We start from the raw sequence: 19,444 nt of genomic DNA on the forward strand, positions 1-19,444 counted from the left end.
ACAGATGTACATTCTGGCTCAGCAACCTTCAAAAGATTAGGGATATATTTTAATGCGGCTCTAGGAATTGCCAGTTGAGGTAGGGTGCTGTCTATAATAGGGCTTAAGTTAAGAAAATTCTAAATTGGGCTGGCTACTACTTTATTCTCAGCTTGCCAGAGACTACAAAAGCACTACTGTCTCCTCTCTAAAGCTGATTCACCTTGCCAATTACCACAAAGGTTCCTAATCTGAAATAAGGTATGAGCTATGGTCCTCTTTGGAAAGGAATTTTAAATTCATCCCTCATGTTCCATTTTACGATAACATAGCATATTTGTAATTCCTTAGCAGCTTTGCCAAATGCCATTTCTCTGAGGGTAGTATATGCATATGTATAGAATTACAAGGCCCTGTCAAGTCCCCCAGATCCTAGTTCAATACAAAAAAGCAGATACTGTAGTCTGTTGTGTAGGTCAAAGGGACTAAGTTTCCTCCTTGGATTGAGAGAGTTCCTGTTTCTCCTTTCCTCATCCCTTTGTTCCCTGTTTGAGGCACTTAATTGCTATCACTCCACCATCACATGCCCACAAACTGTATCTGCTCCTCAAGCTTGGAATACAAAAATCAAATTCTGAAAAAGAAAGGGGTGTCAACAGAGAAAGAAAAAAGGCTAAGAAAGAGAATTTTAACTTATGCCATTTCATTGAGCATATCATTCTACATTCCTCATAATCTATATCATTCTTCTGAGAAATATTTATAACCATATCACTGGAAGACTGACAAATACAAAGAGGAACATAAAATAAGGTGACTGATTCCTTAATAAACATGAGAACTCGAAATTCAAAAGTCATCTTTCAAAGTTGTCACCTTTGAGATTTTATCACACTTATTCCAACAATGCTGTCATTACTCAAAACACATAAACTCTTCTAGAAGAAGCTTCTACACAAACAAGAAAGCCATTTTCATTACTTTATGTTTCAACAAGGTATGGGCCAAAGACATCCAGATTGATCACTAACTTTATTTCATAAACTCAGGTTTTGGATAATGATGACAACGACGGCAAGGACAACTATTAATAATTTGATTTCATAAACTCAGGTTTTGGATAATGATGACAATGATGGCGAGGATAACTATTAATATCAATCACTTATAATGTATTGGGTTGTGAGGCACTTTACATAAATTTTCTCACTTTATTAATGTAATCATATTTCTAAAAGTAATTTATTTATATCTCCAAAATCAAAATGTACTTAAAAAGGATGAAGATTTGGCTTTACGTAAAACATTAGACACATGTATCACCAATTTTCAAGGTGGCTAGAAAGAAGCTCTGAAAGCATTTTGAGCAAAGTATACAACTTCCTCAAGTGAAGTCAATCACCTTATTTTATGTTTATATTTGCCACTCTTCCAATGAGATGGTTATAAGAAGTAAATTACAAGAAATGTAGAATGATATGCTGAATATTCACCTGGGTATCTAAGTTCTAATACACTTCTTTTAGGCTGAGAAAGGAGATACACACACACACACACACACACACACATATATATGTATATATATACACACAAACATATGTATATATACACACACATACATATAATATGTAGTAATAGCACACACATCATTACTATGTGTAAAGGTTGTATACATCCTATGATGTCTTAGAAGTAAGCAAGCTCTTTTAAAGTATAAGGACAACTGAACAGTATCAACACTTTGCAAGCAATAAATAGAAACAACTGAAACAAGAGCCCAAGTAGAATTTAGCTTTCAGGAATCCTTCTACATTTAAGGACTCCCATGTTTTTGATTTCAATAGGAATTGAACTTACTCTTTCAGCCCTGTCTCTGCACTATTCCCAGATATATCTGAACCAAGAGAAATGCCAGCAGGAGACTGTCGTCCAGTGAAGCCAGATGAAGAAAAGGAGAGTCCATACGGTTCAAAATTGAGAACTAGAATTTTAAAACAATAACAGAGGTTTGTATTTAAGACAAAGAGAAAATTATTTTTTAAAAGGAAAAATTATCAGTTATTATTTACTACTGAAATAAAATAATTGAAGACTAGAATCCAGTGAGTGGAATTTTGTTAACTGGGAAGGACTTTGGAAATGTTCTAATCAAATATTTATAGTAATAATAAAGCAGCTATGATTTATTGAATGTCTACTAGAGTCTTCATACTACTAGTTAACCAAAGATAGTTCTTCTTTTTTATAATTTTACCTCCCTTAGAAGCTAAAAAAGAATTTAGTTAGGAAAGACAATTGATAAACCAGGTCTACTGAAAAGTTGCTGTTCTCATGCAAAAGTGTTTAAGCTATGAAGAGACGACCATGTTTTTGCCTAATAAAAAACATGCTCTTGGGTACATTCCTATACCAAACTGACAGACAGAACCCTCAATGTGAAATCTCCCTTACTAACAAAGAACAAGATTTATTCAGGTTCAGATTCCTTCAAGTCTGCATACCCAAATGAATTCAATCGGAGCCATGAAAATTCATATCGTTATTGTAGAGAGCAGATGCCAATATCTATTTTCTTCTTTTGAAGTAATAGAACCCTCAATTCTTAGCTAGATATATAAACACCCAAAAAGAGATGACATTTCCAGACTCCTTTGCCATTTGACTGAGTTCTGGCTAATGAAATTATGCACATGTTTTGTGTGCAACTTCTGGGAGGAATTCTGGAAGAAAAAACATCTTTTTTCTCTCCTTTCCTCTTTTATAGTCATGAAGCAATCGTCAATCCCAGGTTGCCTACTTATGAATTTCTTTAATGGGAAAGAACAATAACCTTCTACCTTGATAAGGCGCCTCTTTGTTTGTTTTCGAATATGCTATTTAGCTGAGCCTAATCCCTACTGGTATATGTATCTTTTTAAACTGGATTACAATGCAAATCATAAAAAGTATCTTAGAAAATATAAATGTGAACTTCTGTAATTATTATCTTCATTTTACAAATGAAGAAACTGTGGCAAAGAGTTTGTCATGGACTTGAACCCAAGATTACTAAGACAAGAAATGACAGAGCCAGATAAGAAATCAGATACTCTGGTTCCAGAGCTGCACTCTCAACTATTATGTTATTTTGCCTCCTCCAAAGGAAACAGCACCTAATCCAAAGAGTACTAAATAAATGCTTGTTTGTTAGCTAAACAAATGATATAGAAGAGGAATCAATATGCAAGAGAAAAAAATGAGCTAATTAGTAATCAAGAGAACTGAGTTCTTGACGTAGGGTAGGTGTTAACTAGATATATGAACTAGACCTTAATTTCTTAGGAAAGTGAAGGGTTCAAACTAGTTCAACAGTTTGAAAATGCTGATTTGATAACCAGGGTCAAGCTGGCTTTGTAGAATCACCCACAGACCTTTTTATACATATCGCCAAGCTTTCAGAGATTTAGATACAGAAGGTATAGAAACGGGGCTCGAAAATCTGCATTATTTTTAAAATCTCTCTTTGTGATTATGCAAATGATTTATAAAAATCTCAAATAAGGTCAGTATCAGAACTGACTGATACTTGAAGGGTTCCAGAATTAACAACTTTTTAGTCCAAAAATACCAGTTTCCCATCCTTTATTTTGTCTTATAGCCAGTCCAATTCTAAGATATATAATTTTATAACTGATTCCTCAAGTATTTATTAAGCATTTGCTATGTCCTGTCTCATAACTGATCTCTTTTTCCATAACAGACAGTATAAGCTCATAAAATTTTATTTTTACTTTAGAGAACTTTTGAAAAATAGATTTGGGAGGAGAAGAAAAGAGCCTAATTTGAGAGCTTAACCCCATTTATAATGAATATTCTATGGGAAAAAAGATGTACTTGGCAAAGGAATGCACTAGCTCGGGGAATTCCAGGGTTATCTACTATATTTACATCAGCAACTTAAATTATTTTAAGAAAGAAAACAGGCAGTGCCAGGAATTAGGCTCCTTGTCCTATCTCCCCTTCCCTACCCCATCCCTGAATTACAGTAATAGCAACTGATGACCTCCAGACATTTTAGAATAAGGAAACAGGACAATTGGACCACATCTGTCACTCTGGAACTCTAGATTTTCCCTCCATGTCCTGGATGTCATAAAGCTTCTATATGCAAGATAGTCACAAGTCCAGCAATTGTAATTCAAAACTTAATTTTTTTTCCTGTACATTTTCTATCGATATATAAGGAGTTAAACTGATTGCCCTTTGAAAGAAAACTGAATTTTCTGGGCCATTGGGTATCACTGTACTAAATAATATGTTAAAAACCTTAAAAGAGCAAATACTCTACAAAAAAATAACATCAAGCCTATTATTAGTGTTTAGACTTTTTGGTCTCATTTTAGGATCAACCATTTTAGTTGTGACTAGCACAGAGCCTGGAGAATAGTAAGTACTCAACAAAAGTCATTAAACGATGAATAGAAAAAAAGAGATCTTTCATTATTGAACTTTTCAGTATTAACATTCTGAATCCCTATATATATAATATTCAGTGGTCTCCCTTTATTCATATACATACTTCCTATCCATCATCCAAATATCTCAAAGATTTCCTCCTTACCAAAATCATGACAGAAGTCTTTCCCTGACAAGCTATGTTTCTTAAATGTACAGCTATTCATTCTTTTCTTAGCTGTTCCTAACTTCACTGATCAGGTATTTTGTTGGAGGGAGCATTCTAACATACTTAAGACATATAAAACTATTCAGAATGCAACTGAAACTCACGAGTCCATAGTAACCAGAGTTTTCTACTGAAACTTTTTTTACAGATATACCCACACTAGTATCTGTCAGCCATCTAGCACAGTGATAATTCAACTTTCAAGGTCTTTCAAAATTCCAGGATGGCTGTTATCTCTCATGCACTTCATATGTATATGAAAGCCTGTGACTTTGGGAATACCTTTAGGCTAACTTTTTATTTTTGGATTTTCAAATTGCTGCTCAGTATAAACAAGTCACAAGAAGATTTAAAGAGGGATAATGAAAGTAAATATCCTGTTATTTACTTACATGCATAAAAAAATGATGTCCCTATAATATAGCTTATAAATTCATGAAAAATTACCTTTTTCCTGAGAAAGTTTTTCTTCCTGCCTTTGGTGGTGAGGTTTGTAAGGTGCTGCCCCCTGACTGAGTTCTTCGGCCACGTAACCATCCAGAAAAGATAAGGAGGCATCTACCTGTATTAAAAATTCAGAAGTAAAAAATTTACCCTAAACAGTAGATTGTACATTCACATAAGTACTTTCAGTCCATATATGCTAAAATTTTTTTCAGTGAAACAGAACTTCAATTCCAAAAGTGCTACCTGTCTAAATTTCTGAAACATCTATAACAAATCACACAGCTAATTATCTAACAATGTAAGTCATTTGCAGTTATTACTGATTTCACTGCATTGAAGAATACATTTTTGAGCATCCAATGTATCAGGGCATCATGTTAGATGCTACGACTGAGACAAAGGAAGATATAGTTAATGCACTGATGAGACTTGTAATCTACTAGAGGAGACACATACACTAGGAGCTATAATCTGTATTAGTTTCCTGTTGCGGGGGGCTAGTTCATTCTGGAGGCTCCAGGGGAGAATAATAAATTCCTTGTCTCTTCCAGCTTCTAGAGGTCACCTTGGTTAATGGCCACATTATTCTGATTTCTGCTTCTATTGTTATTTTGTCTTCTCCTGTGACCTCTTGCCTCACTTTTAAAAGAACCCTGTGGTTATATTATGCTTACTTGATTAATCCAGAATAATCTCTCCATCACAAAATCCTTAATAACATCTACAAAGCCCTTTTTACCATGTAAGTAACATACACATAGGTTCTTTTGATTTAACTGATTCCCTTGTACCTGAAAACGCTTTTTCACAAATCTATGAAAAATTACTTCATTTCAGGAAGAACAGAAAAGTACATGAGAGTGATGAAAAGAAATTAGAGATAAAGAAAGAGTAAGGGGAAAGAGAAAAAGGAAAAAGAGGAAAGAAAGAAAAATGAGATATACACAAGAGGATATAGCAGTGATGACATCAGGAACCAGAGATTTGCTTCTGATTTAGCCAAGTGTATGCAAGCAGTTCAGATAATTTAGAACAGCAGGTAATTCTCAAACATTTAAGTGGCATAACACATTCTGAATTTGGAAAGGTTTGGTTTCAATAAGATTCTTAAGAGATGAAGCTATGTTATCATTATCTTTTATTGAAAAAAGGGAAAGTGTGGTCACTTCGAATTTAATACTATGTATGGCATGTTTATTCATCGTTTCAATGAATGTCTCTCGAATGCCTACCAAATGTTAGAGGAAGTCCTCTGCCTTTGAGGAACTATTGAAAGAACTAACAAATAAAAGTTTAAAATGAATACAAGCCATAAAAATCTGATTCAGAATTAATGGGAATACTGCCCGTCCTCTGCTCTTTCTCAACCATATGACAATCTAACACATAAAACTTTGAACGAATCTTGTTTCCTTTTGGAAGTTTTCTGATTTACATCAATCTGAGAGAGAGACTGGCACAAATTCAGAGGCTGAATAGAGAATGAGTGCTTTGGGTTAAAGGGGGTAATGGCTGAGAGTAGGTGAGAGAAAGAAAGGTGGGTGGGTCAGGTTCCAAAGTGGTAAAGAATTTAGACTGTAGATGGACAAAACAAAGAACTATTTTTTTTTTTTTAGATTCTCAAAGAGAGTAATAATTAAATAATATATTAGAGAAATTCAAAAGATAAAAACAAAAATTCTTGAATTATTATATATAAAAGATTTTCAAAGAGTATCAATCCCTTTACTGCAGTTCTCTAGAAGAGATATTCTTCTATTCCTGACTATTTAGGATCACTACTGAAAGGACGCTCTCAAATTCTCTCATACTAATGTGAGAAAAACTCCAATCTTCATCTTCAGTGCTACAGAAACTCTATTTTGATATAGTCCAGATATATCGCAAATGCAAGGATTATTCTGTTTAAAGACTATAAAGTTTTTAAAAAGATGGAACACAGATGTCTTACCACCATGTCTTCACAACTCTTATTAACTGGAAGCAAGCTCTTCATAAATTCCACATTCTCATGCAAATGTTTTAATTCAAATGCATGCTGTCTCATACAAGTATCCAAAGACACGGTAAATTCCTGGATTAAACTCTCAACAATGCTAGAAGAGTGTGCTTGGGGGGTTAACTTGGTCACAGCAGCAATTAACCAGGCTTTTGTTTCTGAAGAAGTGGTGTCGTTCATAAGTAACTTGTAGAGCTTGGTTATAACTTCTTCTGGTGTTTCCTTATCTAAGAGGTAGGAATACTCCCCTAACACCTATAAGTAAAACAAGAAGATGTTTATATGCAAATATCAAGTTATACAGCAAACTATACTCAGAAATCTAAACAAAAATGCCTACTGCTGGAGTAAATGTAATCTAGATTGAACATATTCTCATAGTGAAGAAATTATTAGATAAAAATACAATTGTACATTTTTAGGTTCAAAATTATACCAAGAATTGGAACTCAATACAAAAAACTTTTCCACATTTTTATCATTAAAAATGTATAAAGCAGATACCTTTACAAGTTAGCTTTCTTCTGAACTTATAGGTTTGGTTGTTGGTTTTTACAAGCACTTTCACATTCTGTTATTATCTTCCAATAAGCATTTAAATGAGTGGTTCTCACATGCAGTATGTGTAAGAGTCACCTGAAGTGTTTCATTAAAATACAGATTTCAAGGCTCTAACTCCAGATATTCTGATTTAGTATGTCTGTGGAATAATCTACAATATAAATTTTGAACAAGCATCAGCTGATTCTGATGGAGATGATCCACTGAACTTTGAGGAACACCAATCTATGTTACATCCTTTTTCTTGTATCTAACTTATTTAGTTGATATATAATCCTATTGATCTAAGAATCATTAATAAACTGATAATTCATGGAGGTGAGATCTTTCCTAAGTGGTATTTATAAAGTATTTTCATGTCTTTGGTGTACTACTGGCACTAGCAAGAAAAAAAAGAGGGACGTGAGTTGACAGTTAAGGGAAGATTTATAGCTAGTAACAAGAAAAGGAAAAAGAAATAAGATTAAATATGTTCTATCTTTAAACAGTGAGATAATTTTTTGAGTGGTTTAATAAAAAATGGAAGATAGCTCTAGAAGAGCAGATAGCCTAAATCCCAGTTCAAAAATCAATAGATTTTATGTTTCTAGGAAGATGGAGTAGAAGTATTTTTCCCCTATTCTTCCCACTAAGTACATGTAAAAACCCTTGATGTTATATATAAAACACACATAAAAAGACACTGAAAGTTAAAGAAAAGAAAGCATATCACTAAGGACCTTGGGACCTAAAGAATGATACAGTGGGTTACTGTTGCCTCACATACCCTAGACTGGGTACTGGTGAGCCAACAACCTGGAAAAAATCAGTGGACTCAGATAAAAAAAAGCCCAAGAAAAGCCCACTCTCTAGCCAAAGAGCCAGGAAAACAGAAAACTTTTAAACAATAACCCTTCTACTCCAGGCAAGCACCACATAGAAAAACTGTAGACCCACCCAGTCTAGCAAAGGCTGAGTGGACAGCCAAGACTTCTGCCCCTACCAGGCTATAAGAAGCACCACAATTCCTCCTGAAGGGTGATGACAGAGAAGGTCGAGTGCAGAGGAAGGGCAGGACTTTCATCCCCACCAAGCTGTAGAGATCCACTCCTCTGCAGTGCCCATAAAGACCAAACAGGAAGCCTGCACCTCACTTCCACCCAGGTATAAAGAGGTACCTCACCCATTTTCTGCTGAGGTAGTATCAGGGGAATCCTAGAGAGGAGCAAGGACTTTCACCACTGTTCAGCAGTAACAAGGCCACCCCTTCATGGTGTCAGTGAAGGCCACATGGTTAATCTCAACACCATTTCCGAAAGAATTATATCAACATTTATAGAACACACCACCCAGTAACAGCAGAATATCCATTCTTTTCAAGCATCCACAAAACATGTAACAACATAGACCATATCATAGGCCATAAAACAAACCTCAACAAATTTAAGAGGAACTGAAATCACAGATCATTTTCTCGAATCAATACAGAAAGTCAAACTAGAAATCAGTAACATGAAAGATAATAGCAAAATTTTCAAACACTTAACACTCTTCTACACAATCTTTCTAGAAAACAGAAGAGGAAAGAAGACTCTCAATTCATCTTATGAAGCCAATTTAATACCAAAACCAAACAGATAGAGTAGAAAAGAATGAAAACTACAGACCAATATCCCTCATGAACAGAGATGCAAAAATTCTTAACAAGGTTTCAAGAAATCTACAAAAAATATCCTAGATTAATAAGTGAGTTCAGCAAGATTGCAGGGTACAAGATAAAAATACAAAAATCTATTATATCTGTATATAGTATTAGTAACAAACATATATAAACCAAAATTAAAAATACATTTACTACTTCTCTAAAGAAAATGAAATACTTAAGTATAAATCTAACAAAACACATACAAGATCTGTATGCTGCAGAAAGAAATAAAAACACTCTTAAGTATGTGGAGTGACATGTCACTTTCATGGAAGAAACAAATAAATGGCCACCAAATACAATAACCAATTTAGGCAAGTATTATTGATGCTAAAATCACTGGTAAAAGAGAGTTGAGGAAAAGATGTTCACATAGCCTCACAAAATAATCTCAAATATTAGTTATAAATTACTAAGGAGAAAGGGTGCCTTTACAATGGAGAGATCTAAAGGTCACCATAGTAACCAAAGAAATTTACAATCACCAATAACTGGAAGAACTGATATTATATGCATCCTGATATGATGCAGTGGGAAGTACATAATATTGCCAATGCAGGATTCTTGCTAAAAATGTTTAACTGAACTCGAAATAATCAAATTCAGAATGTTAGACAATCTACAAGTCAACAGGATTCATCCAAAATATCAATATCAAGAAACTAAAAATCACTGTAAAATAAAAAAAACCGAGGATCGTGCTATTTGTGAACCCTGACTGGATCTGCAATTGGGGGGAGTGCAAAAGCAGACATGAGAGACATTTTTAGGACAACTGGATAAATCTGAATATAAACTATTACATAATATTAATGAATTAACATTACATTTCTTAAGTGTTATGATGGCTTTATCATTACCTAGAACAATGTCATTATTATGAGATTCACGTTGAATTTTTTATGGGTGAAGTGTCATGATGTCTACAACTCAATTTTAAATAGCTCAGTAGAACAAACTGTATATAAGTAGACCTAGATATAGATGTTGGATACAGTAAAGCAAAAGTGGTTAAAAGTATTACCTGGGACTCTAGATCAAAAGCATAGGGGTATTTATTATACTAATCTTTCAACTTTCCTATAGATTAGAAAATTAAAATTCTTAAGTAAAAGTCTGGGTAAAATATAAGTTAACACACGAACATTTGGCAAAACTATAAAACATTAAAATGAGTATATTCTATGACCCAGCAGTTGCCCTTCTCCAAATCTCCCCCCATAAAGAAACACTCACTCATATGCACAAGAATATACAAAGGTGACAGGATGTATGTGATTACATATGATTAAATTACATAAAATTGTGTCCTTTGTCTTACAAAAAGATGATCTCCCTTGCTGGCTTTGATGAAGCAATCAGCCATGTTGAGAGGCCCAGATGGCAAGAAACTAAGAGCTATTCTAAGAGCTAAGGGTAGCCTACAGTTGACAGTTTAACCTCAAATTCTGTTTCATAGCTGAAGAAACTGATTTCTGAACTTGGAAGTAGATCCTTCACCAGTCAAGCTTCAGATGAAACAGCAGCCCCAGCTGACATCTTGACTGCAACCTTGAGAAACCCTAACTATATCACAGATATAAGAAACTACTAACTATATCACAGATATGTTGAGTATTCACACATTCAAATATAGATTCACATAGAAAACACAACAAATGTATTGTAGACACAGACAGAGATCTCAACAAATATCCATATTTAAAAGAATAGACAAGTGAGATGGCAGGAAGAATTAATAGACAAGTAAACAGTAAAGGGATAGAAGGCAGCCACTGTGGTAGTGGGGGGTGGGGGGGTGGGGGGAGAATTGACAGCTGAAAGAGTTAACTAAGTAGAACTGAAGGAAATATATTGTTAGTATTTGGTTTTATAAAAAATGTTATAAACATTTATGATTTAATGTACTTTGCTCACCCAACTCATAACTTGAAGAAATCTCTGTGGATAGAACACATTTTCCACATCTAGTAACGTGAGGTAAGACTGAACTGCATAAAGTCTTAATTGTTGATCTTCTGTTTCATCATCAAAACCTAAAAAGAAATTGATATATCATTTTAATTTCTACTAAATTCTCTAAGGACTCTGTAATAAAAATATTTAATTTTAAAATCTTTATTTTATAGAATGTAATAACCTTCTGCTAGCAGTCTCAGGAAGTTATTGGGAATATCAGGATGCATTACATCTCCTCCCACTGAAAAGACAGCATTCATTGTCTGAATAAACCACGCATTATCAGGAGCATATGTGTCCACAAGTGTTAAGAACAAGTACACTTCCAAATGCCACTTACTAAAATTATCCTTTCTGCATCAGCCTTTTAAAAATAACCCAAATTCATCCTGGTTTGGCATTTTTACCTTTATTTAACCTCTGCCAACAAATTGTTCTGTACTCAAGTTTTAAGTAAAATAGATGCTCAGTAAACTTTATTTAATAAACTTAAAATAAAAAAACTTCATGTTGCTTTATCTAGCACCCCCCCTTGCACATAACAGGCATCCAATAAATAAATGTGAAATAACTGAATGTTCCAGCAAATTATGGACAAATAATGAAACATGATATACACTTCAGAGAGGCTAAATGTTGTGATGTGTCTACTTGAACAACTTGTTTACTCTCTTTTCTAATCTGTTCCTCTTCAGTTCTAAAATTCTATCATTCTGCTGGCCAGAGCTACAGTAATGACTAGTACTTCAGCAATTTCCAAAATAACCTGATTAACATTATTCATTCATTCATTCTTAGCTTTAACAAAACACATCTTAAAAAGAATGGATTATCCTTGTGACCTGTAAAAGTTCCTCTTTTAAAAAACTAATGTGAAAAAAAGTAACATGTGAATGGAGTTAGTAACTATTCCGTGACAATTTTAATATAAACAATAGTGTAAAGGATAAATTTTAGTATCCTGATTCTCCCACCCACAAGAACTTTTACTAAGAAAAGAAGCTGAGTAGGAAGTGAAGTCAAAAACAAGGAGGGATGGAAAGAAATAAGGCAGATGTTCCTCTGTCTTCTTCCCTATAATGCTGACCAACCGTATGAAAAGAACCAGGAAAAAAGCCAACCCCTAAGAAGTCTAAAGGAATTCCTGTTCTTGATGAGAGGCTTGAATATCAGGAATGGAAGTTATTGCTGGGCTCTGAACTCAACTTGCAAGTGAACATGTCTATACCAATCATTTTTACATCACTGTGTAACTAAAGATATTTTATGACTCATGGTACAAAGAAAGGATATTTCTCTGCCAGCTCAGCAATTTTGCCAACCAAATTGATGATAATATACTCTTCTTTGCTCTGATGTAAATATTCAAGCATTTTCTGGACAATCACTGTTACATTCTGTGCATTAGTAATTCTGTAAAGAAGTTCCAGAGTCTGTTTAAGAAAGAAAAATAAAAACGGTATTATAAAACTATGCATGATAACACCGAAAAATATAGTAACATGTTCATAACATGGTTGATTCTTCCACTTTTACATAAATCTATTGGCAAGTCAGTTAATAGGTGCTCAAGAAATGCACAGAACTTAATAAAGGTAACTTTATTAGAAATAAAGAAATAGAGATTAAAATTCCTCTGACTGAAGATGGCAAATGCTGACTGAAACACAAAAAAATTAAAACTAGAAATTATTCAAAATTTATAAAACTAAATGATTATTAAAGACATTCAGATACAAAATAAGAAATAAAGAAATAGAACTTAAGTAAAACTATTGTTAAAAAAATGAATTATGATCAATTCCAAAGCCTAAAAGCCTTCTATTGATAGAGATAATTACAATCTGACATTTCTACATGACAGGCTGTGTAAAGACTAAAAAGCTAAAACTTTTATAATCTATTTTCTAAAAATATATCATCTTCTTAAACCTACATTACTTATGCCTGTCTGTATGTGTGTGCGTGTGTACACACACAGACACACACATGCATATAAAAATCTAGTCTTGCAAACTGTATTTTCCACACTACCTAAACAACAGAAAACAGCACATGAGTCATTTGGCCAACCAAGGGCAAATAGCCTATAATGGATGGACAAAAGTTGGTGGCTCAAGTGCTTTAAAGCCTAGCAATCCCTACGTTCAAAACCTCAGGTATCAAGAACTAACTGTTTTACAGCTGCTTGTCAGTGCTTAGGTATATACCTCTTACTGCCTCAAGTAAAAACAAGTACCACAGTAAGCTCCCATTTGGCTGGCTTTAAAAATCAGAAATAAAGCTATCTACTCTCTTAACTAGGTCCTATATATCATTTTAAATGAAAGTCTAGAGTGATTTCTTTGTAAGAATTAACAGAAATATTTATAAAAATAGACACCCAGGTAGATACTAAAGCAATTTTACAAAAAGAAAAAGTCAAAAAAATTTAGTAAATTACCCATCTCTCCTTCCAAAAAGTTCAAATCATTTTAGAGACATTTTTATTAATTCTTTCAACATTCCTATATATGTGATAGGGAATGCATTAGCCCATTTCACAGATGTTAAAGAGAATAATGAAAAAATACTAATCATTATGTATTACATTTTAAAATGGAACTAATAGGAGGAACCAGCAATAAAATTCAGGTCTCCTATTGACACAATTCTTGGACGAAAAAAGTATTAATGAATCCATACAGGTAATTGGACCTAACTCTTCCAACTCATAATTTAAAACCATTCGTGTGGATACTGACACAAGTACTTTTTAGAAAAGTTCCTTAAACTTTAGTAGAAAGAAAAAAATGCTCTCAAAAGTTAAAAAAAAAAAAAGTGTATGTGCATGCACACGCACCTACACTCTACTCTGCCTACCACTTTAATCTCTCTCTATAATAACAATAAAATGTTTAAAAATTGGAACATTTCACATACACTATTCAAAATACCAGTTTACCTCTCTCTTAATAATGGGATCAGGATGGTCTAAGCATTCAATTATTGTCATCTGGTGTTGAAGAGCCAGAGTAGGATCCTGTTGGATAACATAGGTAAGAGCTTTCAGTCCTAGAAACAAAAATTACATTATACAAAGTGACTTGAAGCAAATATTCAGCAAATTTCAAAAGCTTTTTTTGTAATTTCGGTGAAAAGAACCAATCATCTTACCTAAATATTTGAGATTTATTTTAGGTGATAGAACAAATTTCCCAATGCACTTGGCAGCCTTCTCAAGTAATTCTGATTTAGGATAAATAGAATAGACTGTATGCACACATTCAAACAAAATAGCTAGACAAAGAAAATATAAAAATGTCAGGGATCATGTTAAGGCATAATAAAATAACACATCTGTGTAGACTCATAACAAAACAAACTAACCGAAAGGTCAGTTTTAGTCAAAAATCTTTTTATGGAAAATTTTCAAAGATATGAACTTTACTGTTCTCAGGCTTATACAGTTATTAGGATTATGTTACCACAGTACAATTTAAAGAGAATTATATATATTAATAGATAACAATGACAATTCATTCATGCAACAAGTATTTATTGAACACCTCTTATGTGCCAGGCATTGTTCTAGCAGTATGGATACAGCAGTGAACAAAGCAGACAAAAACTACTGCCTTCAAGGAGCTCACATTCTAATAGACACATAAGTAATATACTTATTGTTCCTATATAAATAGATATTTCTAACACTCCTCAAATGCTTCAAAATAATTCATTTTTAGGCAGTTTCTACCACTTAGAGAAACTGTGTATTTCAATGTGGTTATATCAATATAATCATTTGGGAGTGTAGATTTAGAATTCAACGTGAATGGAGGACATTTTTGCTTTTTGGAAATTTCTATTGAGAGTAGAGTATTTCATGTAGTTCTAAAAATACTGTGAATCTGAAACAAGGTACATATTAATAAAAATGTTTGCATACTTAAGAAATCATTTATTTCAAAATAGGGCCACTGCTCAAAAATCCTCAAATCACTTCTTTAATATTAACCTCAAAGAATATAGAATAATCTCTTAAACATCTTGATAGTGTTCAAATGTGAATTTTTCATATAGTCAAAGATCTGATAACTATGATAGATCAAAGTGGACACTAAAATTTTTTTTTAACTCTTTTAAAAGGCATGTGTCAAGGAGCTGGAGCTTTGCCATGGAAAAGAAGAATCACTGAGGCACCATTAAGTCCAGCATGCCCTATGGAATCATAGTATGAGGAAGTGAAACACAGAATCAGGAGACTGAAAAACAGTTCTACTACAAGTTGAAGCATATCAAGTGTCCTTGATAGAAACATTCCGTCTCTATTTCCAAAAGCTAAAAAATATAACAATCAGACACTTCTTTTGTACAAGATAGATCCTGAATATTCAACTGTTTTACACTGCTAAGTTGCCTATCAATTGAGGTACACATAAATTTTGTGTAAAAAGCTTTATATAAATACTTTCTATAGGAGAGAAAGAGAAAATAAATTAGAAATATAAATTTCTCATTAAGAAGGGAACTGCTTTAATTAAAGGAAAACCTACAAAGTTAATTAAACCTAAAAAGATACTCTGTATATTCAGAAATTGCACTGTAAAATGTCTTTACTCTGTGCTATGAAAAAAGTTGACTTTACAACTTTATGAACTAAACAAAGAGAATCTTAGTCAAGTAACTAATCAACTAAGACAGGAGTGGGCAACCTATCAGTAAATCTAGCCCTCAGCCTACTTTTGGAAGCCTGTGAACCAAGACTGGTTTTCACATTTTTTAATTATAATTTATGTGTAACATTATATTAGCTTCAGGTTACAGTTATATTTTTTAAAAGTTGTAAGACAAACAAACAAAAGAATGTGACAGAAACCTATGTGACTTACAAGGCCTAAAATATTTATGATCTAGCCCCCTTCTCACAAAAAGTCTGCCAAACCCTAGAACTAATGTGACAGTCCTAAGCAAGATTTAAAATGATGAGCTCCATTTTCTATCATAATTGACATGCTTTCCTTATGGTCCTGCCATTTCAGAATTTTCCTACTATCAAATTTTTTTACTAAAAAAGATTCTCATTACCCACCTAAAATCTAAACTTTTATATACAGATGCTCCTAAAATTTCTAGAAAGCTAGTATTGTTCAAATATTGCACTTACTAGTCAACTTAATTGTAAATGAGCTGAAAATAAATTTAATAGGTTTTTAAATTATTTTCCCACCTAGAGCTACATGCCTTTATTCTCCAATGCTACAAAAAAATTGAGTATAAGTCCATAAATGAAAAAGCAGCCACTCTGCTTTCTCCTCTCCACAATGGTTAAAAGAAAAGTGCTTTTGAGGATTTCTAAACATAAAAACACAATGTGGAGATTTACTCTTCTGGAGCAACCCAGGTCCTAACCAAAATACTACCAAGTAAAAATTACCAAATTAAAAATTTAATAACATTCTAACATCTGTGACACTGTGGTTTTATCATAGATATTTTGGGTTGAAATATGCACAAAATTTGAAGTTCTACTGATATGTTATCCTTCAGACTAGACTTTATTTTCATTCTGACAGGGAGATGGGGATAGTGCTCAATGGGGATGGAAGTCCAGGTTCTCCACCCTGTCTCCTTTGACACTTTCAGAGGAGGGGATCCTGGTTCCTTCCGGGTGAGGGATACAAGTATTTGCTAATACCACGCTGTCAGTGCGAGGAACGGGTACCTTATTACTGCTCCCTATGTAGCCTCCACTGACAGTGAGAGGGTGGCCTCAGAATCCCTGACCAGTGACGAAAGCCTGGACTCTCCACTAGGCTTCCTCTAATGCCAACCTAGCAAAAAGGGGAGGGGTACCTCACTACTTTCTGCTCCTGGATAATGTGAAATCCAGGCTTCCCATATCATGTTCACTGACAGTGCAAGGGAGGTGGGCCTCATTAACACCTGGCAGGGATCAAATTCCTGCTCCCCTCTTGGGATTCTCTGCCATCAGCCCAGTGGGAGGGCTGGGGCACCTCTCTGTACCAGAAGAGAGTGGAAATCTCAGCTCTCTACTAAGCCTCTGCTGCAGTAGGTGGATCCATTGTTTTTCCTGTGGTGTACTTAGTTGTAATGGAGGGATTATTGTCTAAAAATTTCCTATCTTGCTAGTTTGCCCTTTTCTTCTTGGTCCTTCTGCTAGAGAGGCTTTTTCTTGGGGCATTTTTGTCTGCACCTGTTGGCATTTCCAAGTTGCTGGCTCTCCAGTACCCAGTTGGAGGTACATGAGGTAAACAAACAAACAAACAAAAACAAAAAACAGGTACTCACTACGGTGTTGTTCCTTTCACCCCAAGGTCCCTAAAGAGTCTACTTTCATTTCTTCATCTTTCAGAGTCTTATGTTTATTTTACATATAATGTCCAGGGTTTTGAGGTATACTTAGTGGGAAAAACAGGGAAAGGTACTTCTATCTACTTCTGATGGTTCTGTCCCTTATATTCCATTTTATATAATTTTCCCAATTCGCTAGCTTACTAAAAATGTCATTCTCATCTTTTTAGTATTCTGCCCAAGAATCTTCCATACCTCCAGATTTACACAGTATGAAGCCCAAAATAATTTGGCTGCCATGAGAAGACTTTCACAATATGGCCTTTGCACTGCTCCCACTATGAACTGTCCATTCAGGCTGGTGAGTCAATGTTCTCTGAAATTGTTTTAAACATCCCCATTTGGGCACCTTTTCTCATGTTCTCTCTTCTTAGAAACCCTTTCAGCCTTCTGGCTATCTAAATCCTACTACCTTTCAGGGTCCTATTATATCATTAAGTGCCCTCAGACCCACAGTGACCTCTACTATCCCTGAACTCCTGTAATATTTATTACCTGTACTACCCCTTTGTATTCTACCTTATACTAGTATTATGCTAGTATTATTCATAAGTAAGTTATCTTTTCCATTATATTATAAATTCCTTGAAGGCAAAGATTACATTTTATAGTTCTTCATATCCTCTACATCACTTTATACCATGCCTGGCACATAACATATACTCAATAAATGTCTTTGATGAGATTTACTTCTTGATTTGACACTAAGGTAAGTTATAATAATGGACCTTCATAAATATATGGTTTAGAAAGTATTAAGTTATCAGATAGATAACTGATAAAAGTAAAATAACTTTCTCTTTCTTCAATTCAATTAAAACATATTACTCATTGATTAACGCAGTGCCGGATACTGGGATATGCTGGTCCATAAGACAGACACAGTTCCTGCCCTTATGAAGCTTATAATTTAAAATTCACATTCTTAAGCAATAAAATATTTATATTAGGATTACTCTACTATTGATAAAATCAATGTAAGCTATAAACTGTATCAATACAAATATGGGGTAAAAAGCATAACAATGGAAAGATGAATAAAAGAAATAAACAAAACAACAGAAACTAGAAAGTTTCTGTGGCAAGGTGAAACACTGAACTGAGAGCCTACAAAGAAACAAATTGTTGGTGTTGGTTTCAGCAATCTTAATAAGAGAAGGGTGTCCTAGTGGGGAACATTAAAAAATATCAGGTATACAGTGTTCTCCAAATCAAACGGAACAGGTAACAGTAGTTATCTCCAGGAAGAGGAACTGGGTAGTAGGTGATAAGGATTGAAGGGACACTTACTGTTCACTGTATACCTTTTTGCACCTTTTGAATTTTGAACCATGTGCATATATTACCTATTCAAAAAAATAAAAAAATTAAAGCTGAAATGTCAATTACCAAAAAAAAAAAAGCTTTCTGTAAGAAAAAAAGCATACTCTTAGCTAATTTTAAACAGAATTCCTTGAGAACCTTTCAAACTTTTACCCTAAACCCTAATTATCTTTCAAACAAAATGTTTTAACTTATTTTAGCTGCCTGCAAAGACTGTAACACTTCACTGGATCTTCTGACAGCTCCAAGCCAAACCACATGCCTCAATAAGGGTCAGCCTTATCTCTGGCCCCTTATTCTTCTCATTACATAGCAGTAGCCTAGATAGTATCAACTGTTCATTATACCATACACTCATAAGGGCAGGGCCTGTGTCTACCTTATCCATCCTTTCATCTCCCTTACTTAGCAAGGAGGAATACACAAGTCAATCAACTCCTTCCTCGATCTGTATCTAGTTCACAAATCAAGTTTT

The 19,444-nt window shown here is 34.0% G+C and overlaps 1 protein-coding gene across 1 annotated transcript in view; it reads right to left on the bottom strand.

Moving 5' to 3' along the window:
• The window catches only part of AP4E1 (adaptor related protein complex 4 subunit epsilon 1), a 52,469-nt gene that overhangs the window by 14,461 nt on the left and 18,564 nt on the right, over positions 1-19,444 (bottom strand). Inside the window, exons 9-16 of the mRNA XM_025038750.1 lie at positions 14,449-14,571; positions 14,237-14,346; positions 12,586-12,725; positions 11,474-11,586; positions 11,251-11,369; positions 7,041-7,343; positions 5,090-5,204; positions 1,837-1,960 (exon numbers count right to left, since the gene is read on the bottom strand). Coding sequence (XP_024894518.1) covers positions 1,837-1,960; positions 5,090-5,204; positions 7,041-7,343; positions 11,251-11,369; positions 11,474-11,586; positions 12,586-12,725; positions 14,237-14,346; positions 14,449-14,571 — 1,147 coding nt within the window. The remainder of the gene's footprint in view (positions 1-1,836; positions 1,961-5,089; positions 5,205-7,040; positions 7,344-11,250; positions 11,370-11,473; positions 11,587-12,585; positions 12,726-14,236; positions 14,347-14,448; positions 14,572-19,444) is intronic.

This window comes from Pteropus alecto, unplaced genomic scaffold (genome assembly GCF_000325575.1).
Source record: "Pteropus alecto unplaced genomic scaffold, ASM32557v1 scaffold86, whole genome shotgun sequence".
NCBI lineage: Eukaryota > Metazoa > Chordata > Mammalia > Chiroptera > Pteropodidae > Pteropus > Pteropus alecto.